This window comes from Columba livia, chromosome Z, assembly GCF_036013475.1.
Source record: "Columba livia isolate bColLiv1 breed racing homer chromosome Z, bColLiv1.pat.W.v2, whole genome shotgun sequence".
Taxonomy (NCBI): domain Eukaryota; kingdom Metazoa; phylum Chordata; class Aves; order Columbiformes; family Columbidae; genus Columba; species Columba livia.
In genome coordinates this window covers 45,662,101-45,687,746 of record NC_088642.1, presented here as the reverse complement: position 1 = coordinate 45,687,746, position 25,646 = coordinate 45,662,101, and the positions used below count along the sequence as shown (strand labels likewise).

Here is a 25,646-nt window from a genome sequence, read left to right as displayed (position 1 = left end):
TGAGAAGCCACAGTAAGAACATGCCTGGGACCCTACTTAGGATGTAAAAACATACTACATGAATTTGTGCAAGCAAATTCCTTTTAAGACAGTTTCTGAAGAAAAAGAACCATAGAGTTCATGCCTATTGCCTTTAAAAAATTTTGGCATATAACCCTTGCACTATGCTCACCCAGGACACGACATTCAATACGTATAATTTCCAAACTGTTAGGGACACATGGGTTTACTCTATCAGATACCAAAGAATTTTCATATAAGATGATAGTGAGGTGATGCTACATTGAAAGGAGATATATGTTTTTGTTTTCAATTCAAAAGATACATGAATCAAGACTACTAGCTTAACTCAAACTGTTGCTCGTTACTGTGTTAATACAGGGGTGTTCAACTCATTTTCACGGGGGGCCACATCAGCCTCACGGTTGCCTTCAAAGGGCAGAATATTATTTTAGGACAGCATAAATGTAACTACTCCTATAAATGTAACTACACCCCTGGTGTAATATAAGTATTTGTGATGACTACGTCTGTCGTAAAACCTGAGCTGCAGTTAAGCCAGATTAAACCTGGTTGCTACCACCAATACATGTAAAATATTACTACTGCTCCTAAATCACCTTGGGTTGCTTAATCACAACACCTGCCTCCAATATCAACACACCCCTACACAAAAAATTAAGTGAAGCTCTTTAACTACACTAACTTTTTGTACCAAGTTGCAGCTTAATGTTACAGAGATAACACAAATAAAAACCCCACCTCTCCGTTATAGTTTAAGTAAGAGTAAGGAGCTGTGGGTTTGCCTAGTAATTTCATAGCTACCAGAATCAGCATAAACAAGGGGCAGAACTTCCTATTGTTCTTACTCTGTTTACTCCACTATGAAACAAAGACATTTAAACTGTCAAAAGAAAAGTGAATTAAGTATATGGAGACATTCATTCCTCAACCCAGACAGCAGCAGATTAGGTGAATTTATCTAATCTGAATGTGTCAAAAGACAGTACTGTCAAAGCTGGAATGAGCGCATTAGAAAGGCAGCCATTTATCAGACCTGCACACTGGGAAGCAAATGTGAAAAGTATATACATAATTAGGTCCAGTCTTCTATTCAAGACACTTCAAATTGTATAGTTAGAAGAGAAATTAGGGCAAAAGGGAAAAAAAACTAGGAATGACAACAATCTTCCTTTCACACAATAAAAATACATGAACTGAAATATTCTTCAGTAAAGAAGTTCTCAATGCTTGTTCTAAGATAGCAACTTCAGGTCTTAGAGTACTTCAATTATAACTGTAACAATGACAGATACAGAAGAGAATGTCAACATCTGATAATCCGCCACTTGTTTCTGCTGCACCAAAATAATGTCTACATTAAAAAAACACTCCACTTACCAAGTGCACTTATAGCATCCTCAAAAAGATTTGATCGAGATGTATCACCTGTTGTACTGTAAGATGAAGACAAGTGCAATGGTAATTACAAAACTTTGGAAAACTTCCTGTTTTTTTCAAAAAAAGCAGCAGCAGCTGTAACTCTAATAGCCCTTTTTATTTCTAAAAAACCAACAAAGCTTTCCAAAGAGATCTCTTTGGTCTAATAGTGAGACCAGATTTTACAAACTTACAATGCTACCATTTTTAACACAAGGCAAACCTTCCCCCCTTGCCCCCCAACAGTTTGGCTCTTGCCCATCTGCTCACGGATTAGACATCTGCTTGCTTGAATGCTTTAAAAGGTGGAAGCATAAGGTGGATTTTCGAAAGCACACAGCAGTCTCACTAACTGCTTCCCCATAGTCACCAGTTTGACCTCAATGAGGACTCAAGGATTCATTAAAATCTCAGTATCCTGCTTTCCCAGGAATATAAACCGCTAACATTTGCACTTACTCCATCTCAAGTTATCAAAGTGTTAAATTACAGAATTAAAGGCTCACCTCCATGAACACCAAGGAACACAGAGACACAACTCCAGGCAGAAGAACCCCAGTTAACTCAGTCAGAGCCAAGGGTGCCCCTTTCCTGTCTCGTCCCAGGGCTGCAGCTTAAGGTGTATCAGCCCCTAGGTCTCAGGGTGACACCCTGATGGGTCAACAGGAGAGGGTCTCCATGTCACCTTACAAGATCAAGGGTATTACTGCCTACAGAGTGGTGCAACTCACCACGGGGTGCCAGGAAAAAATGTCTGGAGATCGTGCAAGACTTATCATGGGATATCTACGGGAAGAATCAAAAGCAGGGAAAAGGAAGCATCAAGGCACCCTGTAGATGAAAGGCATGGGTAAGGAGAGTGAAAAGAGAAGAAAAAAGGCCAGCCACATGTAAACAACACTTGCCTGACCATGACATGCACCTGAGCACAAATGCATCCTGACTTTAACTAAATTCCGTTTCTAACTATTTTTCATGGTGGAGAATCTCTCTGTTCTACATGCACATGTGTGTATGGAAGTTTAAGTGCCCACAACTGGACAGAGAATCATGTGAGTCACAGGGATTCACGTGTCTGTGGAGCCAGCAACTGCAGAGACCAGATGCTGTGGAAGTCCCAGTGCCAGCAACTGGAGAAGGGGCCACAGGAGTCCACATGCCTGGGGTTTTGGCAATTGAAGAGACTTGAGTGTGGACATATTGTGTGTGGATGAATACACTGGCCTACATGTAATCACCAGCAAGCAGGGTAAGACTCTTGAGAGCCAGTTATTGAATTGTAAATCAGAGTCTTCTGCTGAAGAGAATGAGGATCTGGGGGTCAGCTACTGGTAAGGTCATGGGCCTCAACCAGCTGGTGTAGAAACCTGTCCATGTGTCCGTGAATGAAGCAAGTGAGAGACTGGGGAATTTACAAACTAGGTACCTGGTTTAGTGCATGTTTACAGCCAGTTCCTGGATGGATCCTGTGTGTGTGTGCATGTGTATATGCGTGCAAAGGGAATCTGAGTTATCAGCAAATGGACAAGGGGGGCAGGACTCAAGCAGTCACATGCCCGGGTACCAAAAACCTGGGAGACCTGAGATCTGGGAGCCAGTTTATCTGAATAGACTGTCTAAGGCTAGCTGCTGGAGAAACTAATATTGTTCATTTGCATGTTCGTACACAGGCATTTTGCACTAGTGGGCTCTGCCTTGAGCAGCCTGAGGTGAACAGGATGTGCGTGTTGGTGCTGTATGGTTGCTCGAGTGCAGTTTTCTTCCTGCCTCTGTTGACCCATGCAGCTGATCATCAACAGGTATACGCATATTGCGTGTATGTACTGGGAATACATGCTCAATCTTAATACTTGATAGACCTGGGGACTTGGAGCTGCAGCAGGCTTGCATCTATCAGGCTGCCAGAGTTGGCAGCTCCTATCAGTAAATGAAAGATCATCAGCTTAATCTGAATCAGTTTTCAGAAGATGTCACTAGGAAAAAAAAAAAAATCTAACAAGGCATTTACAAAGATGTATCTTTTTATGAAAGAAAAAATTTGTTCCAACAAGAATGCTTCACTAGTATCTATCACTATTAAAAGTTACAACTAAAAAAAGATCAAAGGCAAAATGGGACACCAGATTGTCTGGTCAACCCTCAATAAATCTTCACCAGCCTTGGTAATTTAACTTCAAAAGCAAATCAGAAACAAGCACTACTCACTGAAATCAAGGCAGGTGGAAACAACAATGTATTTGTTAAATAGTTCTCTTGGTTTATTTTCTGTACACTGAGGTTCCCTTACTGCAGCTTTATAACACTGCAATCTGTACATGGCAAACCTGGAAAGCACTGTTTCAGTATCAAAGATTTAATCTAATATTTGAACCTACTGGACAAAGTGGGCAGCAAAAAAAAAAACCCATGAATATAAAAAAAATATCTAAGTTATTTGACTGATAAATGAAGCTTTATTTGTATTCCACTTTAAAAATATGTCAATTTCTGAGAACTGCAAAATTAAATCAATTAGGGTACTTAGTGCAAGAGATTTGTGATGACATCTTGAAGATATTAGACAACTGGAAGTTAAGTTTATAACCAAATCAATATTTGATGGTGTTTAAATACAACCACCTCAAAAATCAATGTCTTGTGCACCAGTATTCATATAAATAACACACAAATAACTGAAAACTAGTGTATGAAAAATGAAGATTTGATGCTTTGCAGCACTTCAAGGGCCATTAAATTACAGTTAGCCTTTTTATCCCATGAGCAATTTAAAATGAGCAAAAAAGGCCACAGTATACAACACAGTTGAAATCTATAGCTTCCATTTTATTTTCTTAAATGTAGAGAACTGAGGTTAAAAGACATTCCAATTCCTACAACTATCTGCAGATGGGCCAAGGAGCATTCAGAAAAAATAAGCTTGTTGCTTTAAGACATTACATGGTTAAGAGCAATGCTATATCCTACATTTTGGAAGAAAAATCTCTTTCCAGAAATTTAGAGACTCTTACAGCAATAAAAAACTTATGGTTCCAATCTAACCAATATGAATCAAAACATAATCAGAGGTCTATGAACAGGACAGGACACATCCCTCTGAAGTCTTAAAGAGCTCTGGGAACAGTAGGTCCCCACAGAGGTGAATATCCTCAGTCTGAAAAGACAACTTGTAGCACAGGGATTCTGAAATGCTTAATGGGAGTACAAGTCCTGTGTCATTTAAATTTCCACTCCACAGGTTTAGTTCCAAGACCACACTTCCCACAGGAGAAAGTGTAAGTGAGGAGGGGCACTTCTTACCATCAGTAATGTTATACTTGAGCCAGAGACTGCAGTTACAGTTAAGAATGAAGAAAAATTATGTAGAATTGAGACAATGATTGGACTAACACTGTAATGGAAAATTCAAATCAAAACCAGAAGCAACAGAAATGGACAGGGAAGTAATTTTTGGAGGCTCATTCATACCTCTCAGTTGAAGATGGGCTGATAGCAGCTGGTGGCTCAGGTGTTTTTTCTGCTGGCTTCTCTTCTTCAGGAGCAGTCACAGGTGCAGATTCACAAGCAACTTCATCTGGTGCTGGTGGTGGAGGAACAGGATCTGGCACAGGAGCAGCAGTAGGGACTGGTGCAGTGACTGTCACAGCAGCTGCAGTTGTCGAGCTAACAGCACTAGTAGCATCTGACTGCTGAGTCGCTCCAGCTGCTGCTTTGGGCTATAGGAGGACAACAGAATTCACACACAGCACAAAACTCCTAAACCCATGATTTCTATGGTCAACACATTGATTTATGTCCTGTCAAGACAATTTGTGTTTGACATCGCCCCTTCAACATCAAGCACAATACCAAAACATTGCAAGATATTAAATCTAAAATGCCTTGTATTGTGTTTAAACAGGCAACTGATAATGTCACTGAAGTACTTACTTAGACACCTAAGTAGTCACACTATTTGAACATGAAGTCAAATGCAAAGTTAAGATCTAAATATTTATAGACTGCAGTACTCTAAACATGAAAACAATAATGTGTTTTACAAAAGTGAAATTTTCAGAAGAAATTAAAACAGTTTTCAAAAGACATCTGACAGGCATAACAAGCATAAGGTTTTCTCACCACTTGAATTTGGAAAAAAGTGATAAAGACAGACACCACATTTCATTATGAATGCTATTTGCTGGAAAATGAGACGCTAAAAAATTTAAACTTAACCTGCATCAAGTTTTACTTACTTACTCTTTACATTAAAAGCACTACATAAATAGCATTCACAGACTTTGAGTTCTGTAGTGAGCACCAAAAATCCAGCAGAATCAAGGACTACCAAATCTACAGCAGCAGATTTAGAGTGGGTAATACTTCCATATAATTGTCATTTAATCTTCACATCTCTACTGGAAACATGAATTTTGCTTGGATTAAGTATTAATCCAATTGTATGTGCTTACATGACAAGGCATGTCTTATCCACAAAAGAGTCAAGGAAAAGGAAACTGAGCTCAAAGACTTTATCAAAGAGACCATAACACTGCAGAGATACCCAAATGCAAGACACAGGTCCTTTAATCTAAGAAGGCAGTGCATTTAGCAGTTCTTAATGGAGGTCTGCATTTCTTCTGCTACAAACAAAATGAAAGCTATACTCTGAAATCCCAACTGCACTTGTTTTCTTGTACTGATAAATGCCTTTTCTCCATGTGAACCACAGACTCGAACGCTGTTTGTGCAGGATGAGAGCAGGAACAGTTATGTCCAAACAGAGAATCTAAGAAGCCAATAGCAGAAAGAAGCGAAGGGCAACTGAACACAGCATTTTTTTTGTCAGAAGGAGGACCTGTAACTCCAAAATTTACTTCATATCTCAAGACAGATGAAAAGCCAGTTTATTCATAACCCAAGGGTCTGGAATGACTAGAAAAATCAGTGGCTTGATCCCCAGAAGCAATCTGGTGACCAGTTAAGAGGAAATATACTTCAAATACATGTCACAGTCATTCTCTTTAATTTGACATTACAGCCATTCAAAACTCACAAGTTTGTTGGCTGGCATTATGTATCCCCTCTCTACTGGTTTAAGCTGTTGAGCTTGACAAAAGAAACAGCCATGAGTTTTGAAAAGCAACCTGGAAAAACTGGAAGAGTTCCACACAGGGGGTTCAGTGACAAACTATCTAGGTTCCCTTCTTCCTTTTAATCGTATCACTGGGAAAAATAATGCAGAAAAACAAGAAAGAAGAAACTGTAAAATCAGCCATTGCAAATTCTTTTCTTTGTCGTAAACACCACAGAACAGCAACCAGCATAAGCAAACCAGGACTGTGAAGCAGTATCTCATTATCTCAAGCATTTTTATCACTGACCCAAACCTTCACATGATTAAACTCCACTGGTTTTAAGAATAAGCATATACAATCATTCATCATAATGAAAAAAAAGACTGAAATCAGTGCAATTTCCTTTTCAAAAATAAGGACTACTCACTTTTGTCACCATAACCACCACAAAGTTCTTTTCATCTATTTTGTATTCTTTCAGAGCAGTATCATCATTAAGGATTTTACCTGGCAAATTGAACAGATACAAAATTATAAGTTGTTATTTACCAGATCATTAGATGGTCTTAGAACTCCCTCACATAAACACAGTTAGAAAAATTACATAAAAACACATTTTATACAGATTTATAAACATTAATAATCCTACAAAAAGTGTTTTGGCTATTAAGTGTTGGCAGTAGAGCTACAAGTCATTTTCTTCCTATGATGTCCACAGTACCAGTTAGCTTGAACGCTGTTGCCTTAAGTGTTGAGACGCTTCAAAACATTTAAAACAGAAGCATTAAATCTAGAGAAATATTTATTGGACCTCTAACACAGATACAAGTAATTTAGAGGAAAGGCGTTAACATACAATAACCTTAACTGAAAAAATTATGCCTGCCTCTAGACACAGTAAGAAAATTCCTTCCCACTGATCTTCTGTTTGCCTTTCATATGTAGTAAACTATCTACAGCTCCCTGCCACAAACTAAGTTTATCTGCATTATATAAGTTTGTGACTTTGCAACTGTAATCTGTTCTTAAAATAAGAGTAAAGCATTAGAAAAAGCTAGATTCATTATATATCCTTCTACCTTGACATACAGATTAAACACAAAAAATAAAAAAAAAGAGAGAGAGAAAACCAGAAACGTTTATCATACTTTCACTTCTTATGTTTCATAACCAGTGATGGTACTGTGGCAAGGTAGATTTGCCTCATAAGAACTCAGGAACACATTAAGCCACATAGACTTCTGTTTCTTTTAGGATAAGCTGACTTAGACGCAGTACCACAAATCAGAAGTTTTATAGCACCCACCTCTATTACAGAATTTTGAGGATGATTTTATGATTTTAATTGATTTGTTTTCAGAAGACCTGCCACGAACTGCTCCCCTATTTCAAAAGGAAGTTACACATTTTCACAACCATTCTCAGTGCTAGTGGAATACAGCACTGAACTGTAACTAGCAGGACACATCCTTATCCTGATGATTGCAAGGAAATCAAGCAATGCATTTACCTTATGGCACGTGGAACACAAATGAGGTGGCACTGTCCTACTCTACACTGATTCCACCAGTCTTGCAGGTCAAATACTCAGATACTTATTATATGTACTGTAGTAGCAATACCTGTAGCAGATGGTGCAGCATCTGACTCAGAACCTACACAGGTTTACTTACAGTTTTCTGATTTATAGGCATTTTGGGGAAGAAGCTTGCAAATCCTGTCTTCTCAGGAAACACCACTCAGGGTTGCTAGACTTTACCCTACTACAGATGACAACACAACAGATATACCTCACTGATGATTAGCATAACCTTTAAAAAAAAAGTATTTTTGATAACAAATTATGTACTTTTATCAGGCTCAGTTGTGATATCACTCTGCTTTACCAGATTATGAAAATTCTAAAGCCCATTTTAATCAAAGTAAAAATTTCATCAATATACTCTTGTTATATCTCTTGTCCAAGAAAAAATACAACCAATGTTTGGATGTTCTTCTATTCTAAATCTTACCTTACAAAGCTGCAGATAAATTCTGGCTTCTGAAAATACTCAAGTAACATCATATGATCTTACACAACTCTTGGTTTTTTTTAATCACAGAAACATAGTATTAAGAGGGCTATGCAATTACACATATTGCACAAGGCCTTCTGCCTTATTAATTGTTTCTTTATTATACATGCAACTTATACCTTCATGTTCTTGATGTGCATTGAATCCACTAGAAGGACAAGGGCCATAAAAGTTGCTACGAAACATGGTCCCAAGGAGTCTGTACAAACATGGAACTGACTCCGCACTTCTCTTCCATTAGTATCTTTCTACTGTGATCAGTGGCTTTAGCTTATTATAAGTGGAAAATCAATACTGTTTACAAAGCAGAATACTGAAGAAGTACAAAGACCATCTAAGTTTCCTCCAAGCGCTGTTTGGGAGAAGAAAAGCACTACAGGGGGTATTGGAATAGAATGTTTTAAGTTCTGACATGACATGAGAACAAAAAACTGAATCTGTGCACTACTGCCAGAATGGATCAGCCAGGAAGATAACAATAGAAAAACACTGTACCCCCCCCCCAAATATATATATATATATATACATATACATATATATATATATATCTATAAAATAAATAAATAAATAAATAATAAAACATTAGCTCAATTAAAATAACTTAATGTCTTGATCTGACATTGATCTGCTTTTTGCTAGTACATAAGACATGTTTCTGATGACAGAGCTTATGGAAGTATCGAAAGCACCTTTGTTTAGCAAGGATTTGGTGGTGGGTTTCTTTGTCAATACAAAAGAAAAAATCTGATTTTTTAATTCTCTGAGGTACACACAGGAATGCTTCAGCTATACACAGCATAAACTGAACAAAAGACAAAAGTTAATCCAGAACAAGATATATAAGCTACATAAATTTTGATTTCTTGTAACAAAAACTCTTTCTACGTTCCACCCGGGACTAAAGCTGACAGCATATTGTGCTATAAAAGCAGAGATAACAACAGAGACATGTATTAAAACCTGAAAAATTCTGATTCAAAATTAAGAGTTCCCTTTGACAACAAGGTTTGTTGTTTATTTGGTTTTGTGTTTGTTGTTTTGTTGTTGTTATTTTTTGTTTGGTTGGGTTTAGGTTGGTTTGGGTTGGTTGGTTTGTTTGCTTTTTAAACCCATTTGTGTTTCTATACTTAAAATCTTTAGAAGACATTCACGTCAAAGAACATAAAAAATAAGGTAGATTCAGACACAGTATCTTCTGAATATCCATTACCTGCATAAATTAGTTTTTGGCCAGCTACTGGAAAAGCATCTTTCCCCCTTTCTGATTCAATCTTCTCCTTCAGTGCCTTCACCTAAAGCACAGAAACAGTCTTATGAAAAAGCTGAACAATACAAACTTAATTAAGTACACTTAATTCTAAGTTTTAATACTAAAAATTAGTCTTCAGCCATATCTTGTGTCAAGTACATCAGTCTTCCAATGACTTCATTGTAAGTGCTTACAGAGGAACACATTCCTGTCCCAAATATTCTCTCAAAAAATCAAATTTCCCCATGAGGAGTGTCTGAGTTTACAACACAGTGAAAAAATTAGAAATTTGGGCAAAAAAATGCTGTTACCTACTGACACATTTCCCCTCCCTATTCCTTCTCTGAATGCAGGGGGTACATGTGCTATACACAGCTGACAGCTTTTTTCAGAAAGGAATGCCTGTTTTTTTGGTAAGGTCACCATGACATTCAATTTAACTCACTTGTATGATATGAAGCCTTAATATACAGAAACTTGTGCAAACTGTCCAATTGTTCATTCTACAGGAGTAGTTTTAAACTCTTCCCTCCCCCATACTTTTTGGAGCTTTGCATAGCAACTTCAAGCCTACACATGAAAGCGTTTCACCTTTTTTACTGGCTTACGCAGACCACGCTTTCAGAGCACCAGATACAATAGATCAAATGACACTATGTTAGTCGTCATATATCAGAATGCCCATATTCTTCAGAAAGACTGCATAACACTAAGCTGAGGAGATAAAAGATGTTCCTGTAGAAGCATTTCTGCACTGATCCATTTGAAACCATGATTTAAGACTGACTCCATCTTTTTACAGTTTTTGTTCCTAATATTCATAAATATTTTTCATGAAATGCTGCAATTGAGATGCGTATATCTAGCTATTTAACCAGCTAAGCATGTAAAAATGTGTTTATCTTGACAGCTTACATCAGGCCAGCAACTACATGTGCCACAAGTAGCTTTAGTATTACCATTTTCTGTTAATTTTTAAAGCTGTAGCTCACTGTTAAGGTCGCTTTAGTAGTAAATACACTGAAACAGTATTTTTAGGTGCCAAATATTTACTGAGAAGTTGAGCTTTGTGATTCTCAGGATAATTGAAATGTCTGCCACTTCACATTCTGGTCATACTTCCTGGATTCACTTCATTCTTCTGTTAATTATGTCTTAGACCTTTTTGTTACCCTTTTCCTTCATTGGTCCCCTCGCTTTTTCTTGCTCTTCCCCTCACATGTTATTTCTGTGTTTCTTTATTTATCTCTTTACCAGGCTAATCCTCTCAGTTTGGTCCAAAAGGAACAAACTAAACTTTACACTCACAATGAAGCTGCATCTTTTCAGCCAGATACATGAAAAAGAGTGTTTGTTTTACCAGGCTTCATGACCCAGCAGAGAAGGTCTGCAGAATTAAACCTCATTTTAGAGGCAGGCGATTAAATCACTAGGCACAGAAGGAAACAGAACACAAGATATGACTTCACTCTATGGGACTACACCAAAATAGGATGCTAAATCTTTTTAAACTCTGCAGATAAAGGAAATATGGTCTTGGTATTCTTATTATGTGTGGCACCCCAGCACCTGCCAAAAGCTTCAGAATCAGTCTCTATACAGCCAGTTGCTATTCTACAGCAAAACTAACAGCAGCTCACTGCCATCCACAAGCCTTCAGACAGAGCTAAACTTTTACTTATTTTAATAATAATTTGCTGATAGTATCATCATTATCATGCACACTGTTCTATCCCTGGATTTACATTTATTTTTAAGGAGTATGTCCTTGAAATCTAAAACTCTGATGTGGCCCCCCGTGAAAATGAGTTTGACACCCCTGCACTACAGCTTTCTGAATACCTGTGAAACCCTTATCTCTGAGAAGTACACTCAGCAAATCAACGAGATGCACCAAAAACACCTGCAACCGGCATTGGTCAGCAGAAAGGGCACAATTCTTCTCCACGACAATGCCCAACCACATGTTGCACAACCAACACCTCAAAAGTTGAACAAACTGGGCTACAAAGCTTTGCCTCATCTGCCATATTCACCTGACTTCTCACCAACTGACTACCAATTTTTCAAGCACCTTGAAAACTTTTTGCAGGAAAAATGCTTCCACGACCAGCAGGATGCAGAAAATGCTTTCCAAGGCTTTCTCAAATCCCAAAGCATGCATTTTTACACTACAGGAATAAACAAACTTAATTCTCATTATAAAAAATGTGTTGACTATAATAGCTCCTATTTTGTTTAATAAAGATGTGCTTGAGCCTAGTTAGAAAGATTTAAAATTCACAGTCCGAACCTGCAATTACTTTTGCCCCAACCTAATAGTTTTAAGCTCTGTCAATGAGTCCAGTAGCTCGTAAGCAAACACTAATCCCATCTGATGCCAGCAGGTCTTGTGCTGTGCAGACCATCCCATTATCAGAAAACCCCAAACTGTGACAGCAACACCAGCCATGGAGCCATGTGTTAACAGAATGAACGGGTCCACCTGTTTTTTCCAATGTCATTTCCCACAACTGGAAGGAGAGAGGAAAAAAATTACCAGTGCTCCATATTCCTTTACCAACCAGCCCAAGGCCCTGAAGTCTCTCTTGATTGCCTTTGGATTATGTGTTGCTGCTTCACTGCCACCCCCACAGGGAAGAGCAACAATGTGCAATAGTCTGAAGGCTGTACCAGTCTAGGAAGTCTCCTAGTGATGTCCTCAACCCAGGCCCCAGAGAGGCGGCAGACTTCCCTAAGTGGAGAGTCTGTTTGGCACATCGGACTCCCTGTTCCACTCAGAAAGGAGTTACCTCCAACTATAACCTGTCTTCCTTGTGGAGGTGGTTGTGATACAGGTGGTAGGCCTTTCTGACCATGGCAACACATCTGGTGTACATGGACCATCATCCGTATCATCCATTGACCGACCTTCCACATGCAGAGCCTCACACAGTTGTACAGACGCATCTGGGAAGGTAAGGTGAGCAAGGAGTGTGTTTGTCTGCCGCTTGAAGTGTGGACTTGTCTCGAAGCACTCTTTCCTTTAAGGTATTGCCTTCTGCCTGGTGCAGGGAGGATACCAGGACCCCTTGAATTTTTTTATTTTTTTTTTTTCTGTTGGCTGTTCCTGTTTGTGTCTCAGGGAGGGCAGAGCATAGTTCTACTACTCTATCTCTTCCTCAGAGATGCTCCCTTAACCTTTCTACTTCCTCTTGTGGCCCTGCCACCAGGCTGAGCAGAGCATCTACCTGGTCACATCTCACAGCTGTTTTCACTACTGCCATTCATCACCTGTGAAATTCTATGATTCTATGAAATGCTCTGGCACCCCCTGCAGTCTGAGATCTGGATGGCTGCAGATTTTCATGGGAGCTGTCTGGGTTGCCACATCCATTCTAGGCAGTGCAGAGGACACAGCTTTCTGCCAAGTGGATACCATAGCCAAGCTCTTTCTGAGAGTATGATGACCATCAACTGAACACACACCTTGAGCTGGTAGGGTGATGATGCCCTTCCTGCATACACTTCCATGGGAACTGCTGTGCCCTGTTCTGTTTGCCTGTCCTGCTGGCAGCACTGCCAGTCACTAGCGCTTCCAGGGCTGCTTTTACACGTGTTGGGGAGTGATCACCATGGCTCTGGCAATGTTCAAGTCTCATCAACATCTCCTATGAAAGCTGCCAGCTCCTGGCAGGTCTCTCCACTGCCCCAGTGTTTCCCGGCCTCAGAAAATCCCCCTGCGCACCAAGACCTGCCACTCCGCTGTGGATCAGGCCAGCTCCAGAGCAGCTTTATTCAGTTTATATCATAGCTGTAGCAGAGCAGCTACTGTAGCACTGCAGAGTGGTGTTACTTCATATTCAAACCTCAACAGCATACAGTTAATCTTCAATCCCTATTGTGTTTTCACATTAGTTAGACACAGTTGTTGAAGGATAAAGGAACGAATGCAACCGCTCCTTGACCTTCCTGTTCTTTGATATGACCATGTATGGGACAAAACAAATCTCTGTTGGTCTAGTACTGTAATCAGTGCTCCGTCTGAGTTGCAGCCAGCACTAATCAAAGTGATACCTGTAGTCTGACTACTAACACTGCTTCTAAGAGGAGTTGAGGTATCAAAAGGGTATCATTACTCATTTCCACAACAGCAATGCTAAATACTCATTGTCCCTGTTGATTCTTAAAATATGTGTTCTTCCAAAAAGTCAGTGTTCAAGATGCAAAGGTAAGTCACATTACAACATCATCCAATTTGCAGCTTCCATTAGTGAGACTGGATTCAGTTTCTACCACATGCAGCTTCTGCCAGCCTATACAGAGTAGGAGTTCATGTTAACTTACCTGTGACTTACTGTTATCCTATATTCACTACTAATACACGATCTCCAGCAGGAGTACTGCATGCGGTGCCTGCTAGACTCCTACACGGTGCATTAACACTCAGGTTCCACAAGATTATACCCAGGAACACTAACTCCACAGCCACAGGCAGTTGCAGCCTCACAGACATTCAGGGGACGTTGCTTCAGCTGTAGAATCCCCTTTCATAGTCCAAAAACTGCCTTTGGACCCCACTCCTGACATAATTTTTATAAATGTTGTGGCTTAGGTCAGGACAGACTAAACACATAACTGGATACATGTGAAGGAGTGTGGTATTTATTGCCTTGGTGAAGCAGTTCTTAATAATGCAAATAACAGAAGTTATGTGAAAGCAGTAATCTCTGCTTTCCCTTTGCTTTCTGACAGAAGCAGGGCTGTGAGCAGCATGGCTGAGTTGGTGGTGCCAGCTGCCTTTTCTTGGGAGCATGGTGACTCCAGATGTGCAAGCTTGGTCCCAAGCATCCCTAGAGGTCCTCCACAGCCAGGTGTCACAGCCACATTGGTACTGAACATAGGAAAAAACTACGCATTTGCTCCTCAAAGAATGGACGCAAACCTTTGGCTAAAGGCTGCCAATACAATGGCCCTGAGTAGCTTCTTAAAGGAATCTGAAAAGGAAATGCTGAGGAGAGGAGGACATCACAGTTTTCAGTACTGGTCTTTATTCTCTGTTCTCGCCATATATGTGAGCCAGTTTAAGAACAGATCATATTCAAAAACAAGTTACTTTCGTTCTCAGACACATTTCTCCAGCTGACTTTACAAAACTATAAAACAAATTTAAGCCTAGCATAGCTGAGCTAATTTACAGTATTTTGCTAACTATATCCACAGACACACTGCCATTTGCAAAGCCAAAGACCATTAACACAGGCCTCTCGTTTAAATGGACAATCACTCTGTAAACTTTTGCCATTCAAAGATATTTAACAAGTTATTGTGATTGACAGTAACATATCATGAGCTCCAAATTATTAATTAAAAATTCTGCCATGCAGTTCAAATTGTTCCTGTAACACTGAAAATACATAAAACAGTCATGCAACTTCCAGAAAATACAGATCAGCATATTGTTTAACTGTTTTATACAGAATAATCATTTACATAAGGGAAGCTGCCATATCTCAAATGAACTCAAGTGATCACAGGTATTCAAAGGAGCAAATTAAGGCTTCTACTTAATACAGTTCTAAACTACTATAGCTTGAACCTGCAGTCAGCTACAGATGTCAGCATTCTCCTGGTAGAGGAAAAAGTTCAAGAGTACACTCAGAGTAAAGTAAGTTTTTTTTATACAGTGCCTGCCTGTTCTTTTAGCTTTCATCACTGCCTAGCCTAAGAGGCTAGAAACACTTCATTTGCAGAGGATAGAATACTAGTTCTCAGAATAAAAAACGAATAGATAACATCAGATGCATTGAATTGAACAGCAACACGCTAGTGGCATAAAAGTTACTCTAACAGTCCCAGCTGGAGTGACTGAAGACTGAGCACCCACTAACAAGGAAATACCTGTATCTTTAATTCTTCCAGCAGAAGAGAATACATAAGAGCTCTCCCTAAATAACCTGTGCATTAGACGCAGCAGTCTTAAGCACCTTTATTCTTTCATTTAGATTTAAACCATTAATTCTCCTTTTTGAAGGAACAAAGAGGCCCTCTGATTGCTCCTGATAAAGGCAGCTGCATCACCCAGTGAGTGGTACAGTGAGCTGCCGAAAAGAGCAATATCCTAAACTTTACCTCTAGAAAATTAGGTAGCTGAGAGTTCAAGGTTTTAAAGTAAAAATTAATTTTGGGAAAGCACACCCATCACATTGATCTGTCAAACTTATAAAGAAGGTTTAAGATACACAGTCAGCCTCTGCATCCATAACATGACGTATTTTTCTCAAAAACACTGATCCATAAATCAAACATCCAAGATAGCCAGTTTTATTCCACCTGATCAGAGTTCAAAATAGACTTCAGTACCCAGAGAATCCCATTTTCCTTATACCCTAATGAATTTCACATCAGAATAAAGGGAACCCATACCTTATGACAACATCTTTAAAAACGAACACTAATTCACCTGCAAACACCCTAGAGATTCAGAAACAGCTTAATTTAAGAGTTTAATTAAAACATACCATAAAGACATACCAGTCCCTAACGGCATCCCAGCCACGCATCATAAAAGTGAATTACATGAAACTGATAGTGCTAAGATGCCCATTTGCTCTCTGCAGTTGTTTTAGCCAGCTAAGCAGGCAGGGCACACTGGGTTGCATCTAGGCAAGCAGTTCCCATGGCTCAGTACACCAAGCAAACTCTCTCCCTTCCCTCACACACACCAGTTTCCATTTATTCTATCTTATACACTCTGCTGAAACAGAAGAGGAGAAAAAAAACACTTGCTATGAAGACACATTTCATAATTCCTAATAAAAAAGCAAACAGTATACTTCCATGAATTTTAATTTAAAATTACTTGTGTAGTGCAACACAGGCAATATAGATTTCCGAATTTATTGAGGTCTAAAGAGAAACTGAATATAAAACTGAAAAGGACCCCTTCTGACATCAACCACATACCCACTTTCCACACCACTATCTTTATCTGGTCCTCCTTCACCTAATGACAAGTAAGGTCTTCTACAAGACTGGTACAAATTTTATTCTGATGTTGGAAGCCTTTTCCTAATTTCCAGTCCAAATTAATCCATAAACTATTAATACTCTTTTGTTCTTATGTTGCTGATAAAACAGAAGCATGAACATCCTTCCTACCTCCCACAGGGTATAGTATCACCACATTTTTCTCCCAGCTTGTGAGCTAAGCTAGCCAGGGCCCTTTAGCTTCCTTTCACATGGAGTCTCAGCCTTCCATAACTTCCCAGCACTTCTTTCCTCCACCTGCTTAGGTGGAATTTCATTCCCCTTGGGAAGAGGTGGCCAGCACATGCATACTAGTATGGTATCACTACTCCCAACTACCCTTAATCAAACTCCATGATCAGCATCAGATTCAAGGCATATATCGTATGTACTATTGAAATGTCCAGGCGATAAGAAGCTACCTAGCTCGTAAGTAAATGCTTTATAGCTTTACTGTTAAGAACACATTTCTAACTACTTCATTCTACAAATAAGAAAAGCAAATAACAAATAACAGATTTTGCTGGCAGAAACCTATATTTGCAGTAATCTCATACACTGTCTTACTAAACAGGACACACATATGCAGTCAGGAGACCACCTCTACGGTAGTACGTACAGACGACTGCCCTAGTTCAGATCCCAAAGGTGTAACAGACACAGTAACTGAGAAGAACCACAGGAGAGTAAGAATTGTGAATCCAGTCAGGTTTACAAAGTTAGTGAGTGACTGGAAAATACATTTGTAATCAACTAAACAAGGCATTTAAAATTATACCAATATTAAAAAACAGCCTCACAGACAGTATAAAGCATTCATAAACTTCTTTATTTACTATTAGCATTTATTGTGCTTAAGTTTGTGTACAAAGACTGAACCAGCATGGTCTGGAAGATAAATAGTCTGGAATTGGGAAGATACAAATCCAAATTCAACATTTACTTCCTGAGCCTTTCCTCTGCCTTTCTAATTTCCCCTCAAAAACTGAGCTTGTCTACACCTAAATTAAGTTTCAGTCTACTAGATGCTGTTATACATTGCTCAGAGATCAACAAAATAAACTCATGATATCAAAAGTTGGCCTCTACACACTTCTACCATGCATTTCAAAATTGGTTTATGCCCTATTTAAAAGAGAAGACACTAAGGCCAGTTTTCAGATGCTAAATAGTGACTAAAAGAGCTGCACACATGCAGTTTTGTATTAACACGTGAACAGATACATTTCAACATAAAGCAGAGCTTTAAGCAACAGAAAAAAAAGAAAGCTCAGCTTGTGGGAACAGCAGTTCCAGCTAAAGGGCCTTGGACAGATTACACAGAAGTATGGTTTTCACGAGTGTAAGAACTGATAGCCCAGGTTCAGTGAGAATGATATCTCTGGTCAGAAAACCACCCCCATATGTATGATGTGTGAATGTCCTTGGGCCTGGTCTGTGAATGAGTGAGAACGTAACTGAAACAAAGATAACATCAGTGTGACGTGTTTTTAACAACAATTACTGAAAAAAATATCTTCTGTAATGTCTTAGTCCAGGCCCATATCTGTAAACCCTACAAATTGTCAATGGCTAATAAAGGCCTAGCCTAGCTTAGCTCTCTGCTCTGCTTGGCTCGGCACTCCTTCCTGAACAAGATCTCTGTCTGTCTGTGCATCTTTGCCTGCGTACCAGTGCGTGTTGTTTCTAATCGCCGCACAGCTATCTGCAGCTTTCAAAAAAAGCAGAAAAGATGTGGCTACTGACAGTTCTGAGTGCTCCTTATGAATCCACATGTGCTTGTTTTAAGGAGAAACAGATTCTCTGAGTGCTGCCTCTTGCATGGTCATGTTGATTAGCATAAACAACCTTTAAGAAGACATTAGCATAAATTACCTTTAAGTAGACAATTTTTACAACAAATAATATTCTCCACAAACTGATTTACAACCAGTGTAACAGTAATGCAGTAGTTTGAGCAGAAACAAAATGGAAAAGACATTTTAAGTAATTATAAAAATACACTTGAAAAATAAAAACAACTTTCCCAATACTTCATACCGGCAAACCAGTTGGAGGGGTAAAACAAGTTTCGTTTAGATACACATTAAAGGTCTTAATTTAGATAACCAAATAAAAAAACAAGTTAGAAATATAATGTGTGAAGCTCAGACACACAGGCTGGGAGGACGGAGACAGGGATTACAGCTCCAGTTCTGTTCCTTGCCCTAAGCTTAACACTCTTCTGATACAAAAACACAGTCAATGACAGGGAGAACTAGAGTCAGGTAGTCCCTAGACCACACTCTGACTTGGTGTTCTTATAGCAACTGCAAGCCTTTTCCTCTTCCTTTCACATTAAATTAATGCTCCCTGCAGGGCAGCATGCAGAGGAAAGCCACTGAGGCCTCCTGTCCAGTCCTTACAGGGCCTGGGTAAGCCATGGGGGCACTTCATACACTGTAAAAAACTACTGTTTCAGTAAGTCCACTCCATCCAAGTGTCCTGTCTGAACAGTGAGCAAAGATACAAACCTTGGAGGGAGAAAACACTGGCAGCCTTCAGTCCAGTAAGTTTACATAGTTTTATAAATTTCCATTCAGGAAAGTATTTTCCTACGTTTCAGAAATACAACAAAAATACTTTCAAAAGGTTTACCAGTAAAACGTGCCCTTTTAAGCACAAGGGGAGCAATGAGACTGTAGAAAGCAGCAAAGTCAGCTGCTCATAAAGTTATTTAATTAACATGTACTCTCCACTGCCTCTAAGCTCCAAAGGGAACACCTTTCAGCCTCTTGTTATACATACCAAGGACAGATACCTTTGCTTACCAACAACAGCTGCCAAATAGGGTTTAAATATAAGACACAATTACGTACAGAGCCGTCTGTGTGTACAACCTGTATATTTAACTTCTCAGTTTACTGGCCACCTTGGGAACGGTGGTCCAATAAATTTTGGATGGTTGAGAAATACCGCACATAGTATTGGCAAATTATTAAAAGCACAAAGGTAACTTTTTCTTGCTGACAGCTGAACTAGATAAAAACATTCCAATAAAACAGCTGTAAAATTATGGTTATAGAGGAAACATATTTGAAAAATGGCTAACATGTAAAAACATATTCCAGTATTAATAAAATTAGTTGTATTCATAGTTCATGCTATCTCACCATTTCCATTATTAAATTTTAAAGATGTGTCATCATCTCTAAAGTTCTCTGGAAATTATATTAGAACACTCATCAGAATTTAAGGAAAATATTCCTGAACATGTAAAAGCTTAGCTTTTTTCAGCCAAGAATTAGAACAACTTCCCTTGCCTGAAAATTTCAACTCTAACCAGGAAGCAGGGAAGAAGACTAGCCACTGAAAAAAAGCACTAGCAAAAAAAAAGTAAAAAAACCCAAGGAATCATCAGCACACAACTTGATAATGCTACATTCTGCAAAGAAAGTATAAAAATAATGAAAAAGCTGCAAATGTTCCCTGGCAAACTTATTCGGTTACCCTCCAAAGCTACCATATTTGCAGACTTATCTATCAAAACTCAAGCACCAAGTACAAGGTCTTCAAATTTACACCTGTACGGGAATATAGCAGAAGATTTGGTGAGGAGATGAGTTAAATACACTCAAGTGACTTGCAGCTGTCTGTAGAAAAAGCACATATTTCACACTAACTGTTTTACTGACCACGTGTACTTGATGAGTAGAACCTCTGTGTTAGATAACGTAGGCCTGTGAGAAACTCTAGGCACCTTATCACTGTCTGAGATTCCTGCTTTGTTGTGAGAAAGAGCGGGAGGCTGCACCTGCCTGAAGCCTTGAAAAACAGGCGAGCTCACCAAGACCATATATAAACTCTCAGGGAAATATGAAAACAATCTTCTTGTCAGCAACTGCTGCAGGATTAACCTACACTGAAACACATGTAGGAAGGAGGTCGAAGTAAGTTCGTACTTCCCCATAGATTATAAGCCTCAAAGTGAGATTCCACCATTTCACCCAGCAATATTCTATGGCAATATTCTGTTTCTGAAGTTAATTCTTCTGACAAATATAATAAATTACGAATTCAGCAAAACTAAAATGACTAACACTAAATATATTACTTTTTTATATTGTCATTTTATCATAGACACCCCTCAAGTACATATTAAAAAGTACCTCCCTTATGTACCACCTCTTTGTTATAAAGCGAAAGTGTTTTTTATACCCCATACAAATCAGAAAATAAATTCTTTGCTATGTCATTGTCTTTTGATAAACAGGAGTAGTATCTATTTTTCCCTGCAGTATACCTGTTTTATCTGGAAAAATTAAATGTATGCCAAAACTCACTTTTCCCTTGGATCCTGCTTCATTTTCACTAGAGTATACTCTCCACACATTTAATTTGGCTTCCGTAGTATCTAGCCTAAACGCCTAAACTTAGAAACCAGGAGCTTCCAGCACCAAAGGGGTGTAATGTTAGCATACAAGAATGCATACACACACGTTTAACAATAAAGCATAAATGTACTAAGGATGGACCAGAATGCACAGAAGTTCAAATTTCCACAACAAAGTGTCCTGTTGACACAGTGTTAAACAAGTAGGCCTGGTGTTTTCAAATATTGTGGTGGAACAGCAACATGTGAAAGCTCATAATATGTGACAACAGAAACCGCAGCCAAAAAGCTACTGACATCCTGAACGTTCCTTGCACTTCCCTGCATTTTGACAACTGGGTTTCTAGGTTAACAGCACAGGGAAGCTGAAAAAGAAACAGGACAGCCTTTCAACTGGTATTTCACTTTCAAACAAAGTTAAGAATGTTTGAGACTTTTTAAAAGTCTATTTACTGTATAAATTTAGAAGCCTACAATGTGATCACTGTCACCTCAGACAAGAGATTTGCCTACACAGGTCTACACGAGCTTCAGACAGGGCCTATTATTTGCTCCTAACACAATGCTTAATGCATATATTCTCCCACAGTCAACAAGCAAAAGCAGCTTGTGCAGGTAAATGTATGTTTTTATTTATCCTGGTTAAATCTGAATGCTCATGTGTTGAATGGCCTCACTCATAACACTAAAATGATCACAACAGGTAAATCCACTCCTCTACAGAGAATGAGTACAACATCGATTCCCATTAACTCAAGGTTTTTCCCAAAAAAACCCAAGAATACGCCATGCTTCTACTCCAATTTTTATTCAGTCAATATACTCAGTGGGGCAACACTTTAAAACACAACTAAATCAAAACTAAAGGCACATTATTAAAAGCATGTTTTGAACTTTAAAATTCAAGTGTCTGATTAAGCAGGAAAAAAGTATAATCGGTTGCTTATGTATAAGCTATAACAAGTCCAATGAGGTATTATGAAGTGTGTTGTTTCAAAATTTCACCAGTTTGTTTAAATATTCCTTACCAATTACACCTTTCAGCTACAAGCATAAACTCTTGTTAGAGTACTAGCACGTGTAACGTCAAGTCTCTTCAGATTAATTTTGTATTAAGAATAAGGGCAGAAATTGCTAGAACCAGAAACCAATTTTAGAGAATGAGAATCCAATTTCAGAGCAACAAGTCTCCTGGGCCTATCACAACGAGATGATTTTTGGCCTTGTCACACTGTAGGGCACAGATCCAAGTAAACAAGCCTACCTCTAGCAGAGAAACACACACATATAGTTCAAAGACTAAAAGTAATGTTTCCTGCAAAACAAACACCTTTGCTTCAAGTTGTTAGAAAATTAAGCTAAGATACCAATGGACATAGCTAAAATTACTATTTCTCAAAATCAGACTGAGAACTTTCAAACATATACTTGTGAAACATTTGCTTAACAGACTACATTTTGAAGCATTTTCCAATTTTAACAGATTTGGTTTCTAACCAAAGGCTCAAAAGTGTTCTTTTCTTATTAAGTTCTACAATTTGCAACATTTTCAACAGGAATTTCTTTGTAATTTTCAAAAAAGCAGACCAAGGGAATCTAATACTTTTTTCACCTAATAATAACATTGAGGCTTCACCCTGCTCACTTTAAAACAAAGTTCTCTTCAAATCCTACCTACATTTTCTCTATCTTACCACCCATTCCTACCCAAAAACTCAAGTATTATGCTCGTGAGAAGTATTCTTGCTTCTGTTACTGAGCTACTGCAGCAATTCCATTTATGAAACACGGAGTGCAGTCTAATTTCCCATAATCCAACCTCTTGCTAATGCATTTTGCTGTCTCATAAACTGGTAAGGGTTTTGACTGGCGACATTCCTTTAGTCCTCTCCCCAATTTTATTTCCCAGGACCCTACTGAACAACAGAGAAAAAGAGGAAACATTAACAGAGCTTTTCTCCATAACAAGACTGATGTTTCAAATCTTTGAAGGTTTTTAAGACATGCATCAGCTAGGCATTTGCCATCTCCCTCTGCCACACTTCTCAACCACATCAACTCTCAATCCAACTTTAACCATTGTTCTTTATTTTTCTTAAGACTGAAGTGAAAGAGAGTAAACCAACACACTTGATAAAAGCAGATGTAATGTCCCACAGTTTCCAGAGTTTCACTGCCCAGATATCATGCGAAAGGCTACTACAGACACACCTTCAGATGCTAAACTCTCCAAATCTTTCAAAAGAAGGCCACAAGGATGTCTGGACTTGGCTATCAGAGGCAACCATCCCTGCTCAGACAAGTGACTAGGCAACTTCCAACCCTGCAAACTCACTTAAGGCCCTTTCTTTCATCTCAGAACAGTGTATTTCCCTGAGGATCTTCCAGCAGAATGCCACGTGCCAATAAAAAACATTCACCTACAACCAAAACACATCCTCTCCCCACTTTAATCTTAGAAGTACACAGTCACTGCAGCCTGCCAATAAGATAGGCTAACACTTCTTATAAACCTCACCACAAACCCAAATGCCTGTTTTGCAGAAGACAGCAACATTCACCCTACAGCTGTTAGCAGAATCTCACATGTGCTCCCTCACCTCATAAGCAGAGATTAATCATGCTGTAGGAAAACAGCAAAGCCTCCCTGTAACCACCTACCTTCAAACACAGTATACACTTGCCTAAGCGTATAGGGATGCATCTGAGGGCAAACCCTCACGATCTCCTCTGCAGTACGCACTACCGCAGAGAGGAGCCCTACAACTCTCCCGACATTTCCTTTCCAGGCAGGAATCTGTAGAGAGCGAACACCACACTTTCCTTCAGCCTCCCCACTCCCCCAAGTGGTCATCAAACACTCCCAGTGTTGCCCCATCACCTTTAATCCACGGGTGCGAGCACGTATACTCCTGAAAGAAAAAACTAGCTTCCTACTGCCCTCTTGCTCCTTTTCTCCAGCGTACAGGGTGAGACATTCTTCCTTCCACGTTTTGGCCATTCCTTTTCGAAACGAGGAAAGCCTCCTCGCTGAGGGACTGGTCACAACGGCCCCTCGTTTCCCCAGCTATGAAAAGTCACTCTCATCCAGCAGGAGGCCTCTCTGCGCCCCGAGAAAAAGGGGTCACCCCATGACCGCCCGCGCTCCCCGGAAAAAGGCCCGCATCCCCCCGCGATGAAGCTCTCAAACCCCACTCTCCCGGCCGGACCCCGCACCCCCAAACTCCTGCCAGGTCGTCCCATCACACTCACACAACCCAGGCCCTCAACAGAGGCTCCGGCAACCCGTCCCCCGCACACGCTGCCCGCCCACCCCCCCCCAACAGAGAGGTCCGTCCTGCCCCTTTCCCCATCTCGCCCCCCGCCCCGGGGACAGGGGAAAGGCCGCCCCAGCTCTGCCCTAAGCCGCTGCCCGGGCCGCGCTCTCTCCTCCGGGAAGGGAGAGCGAGGCCTGAGCCCTGGAGGGGACGGAGCGCGGCCTCCCCACCGCATCTCGTCCCCGCGCGGGCCCCCACCGTCTCCTCGGGGTCGATGTCGATCCGGAAGGTCTGCTGCTGCAGCGTTTTCAGAGTGATCTGCATGGCGGCGGCTGTAGCCGGCCCGTCGCGGTCACGCTCCTACCCCCGAGTCCCCCACAGCGCAGCGGGACGGGCGGAGAAGACGGAGAAGGAAGGGGAGGAGCAGCACCGGTTCGCCCTATGGCGCGCGGCCCCCGGGCGCCAGTCACACTCACCGCGCGGGGGCGGGCGGTGGCGCTCAGGTCCCCGGCCCCGGCGGCGGGGGGGGAAGGAGAGAGAGGGGGGGAAGGAGGGAGAGGACGGGGAAGCACCACCCGACGGCGGGCGCACGCAGGCGCTCGGCGGAAAGGGGTGGGGCGGGCGACGTGCGCCTGCGCAGGCTGCGCGCCACTCTCGTCCGCGGAGAGCCGGGCCGGAGGTGCGGGCGCGCATGTGCGGCCGCCCCGCCTGGGTGGTGCCCACTGGTCTGCCGGCCGCCGCCGGAGCCCCGCCGAGGAGCGCCTCGCGCCAGCCGCGCCACCTGAGGCGCCCGTGATGCGCAGGCGCGGGCAGCCGGCAGCGGCTTCAGTGCGCTGGCGCGAGGCGCGGAGCCTGGCGGGTCTGGGGGTGGCGATGGCGATGGGGGAGTGCGGCTGCGCGCCCCTAAGTTATGTTTGCGAGTGTGTTGCCACATACCTACGTGTTCGCAGGGGACAGGGAGAACTGGGGGCAGGGTGGCTGTTGACGGTGCCACATCATTGAGACCACGTGTCTGTCTGTCCGTCTAGCGTGTCCGCAGCAGCTGGGAGCTGGAGTTGTGCCGTGTCTCCTGGCTGGCACAGCTGCTGCGGTGAGGTGGCCATGCCGGTGAGCGAGCCAGCTCAGTGACACCGCTCCTCGTCTCAGTGCACCGGGGAGCACGTGTCGCTTGAGCAGCCTGCGTGTGCGTAG

At 40.8% G+C, this 25,646-nt stretch overlaps 1 protein-coding gene across 2 annotated transcripts in view; it reads right to left on the bottom strand.

Moving 5' to 3' along the window:
* The window catches only part of RAD23B (RAD23 homolog B, nucleotide excision repair protein), a 40,485-nt gene extending 15,418 nt beyond the window's left edge, over positions 1 to 25,067 (bottom strand). The window contains exons 1-5 of one of the 2 annotated variants that reach the window (XM_065045688.1): positions 24,714 to 25,067; positions 9,780 to 9,861; positions 6,922 to 7,001; positions 4,906 to 5,153; positions 1,402 to 1,457 (exon numbers count right to left, since the gene is read on the bottom strand). In XM_065045688.1, the coding sequence (XP_064901760.1) occupies positions 1,402 to 1,457; positions 4,906 to 5,153; positions 6,922 to 7,001; positions 9,780 to 9,861; positions 24,714 to 24,779 (532 nt within the window). In that variant the 5' untranslated portion in view covers positions 24,780 to 25,067. The remainder of the gene's footprint in view (positions 1 to 1,401; positions 1,458 to 4,905; positions 5,154 to 6,921; positions 7,002 to 9,779; positions 9,862 to 24,713) is intronic. The other variant, XM_065045689.1, reaches the window with a different exon arrangement.
* Between the last annotated feature and the right edge of the window lie 579 nt (positions 25,068 to 25,646).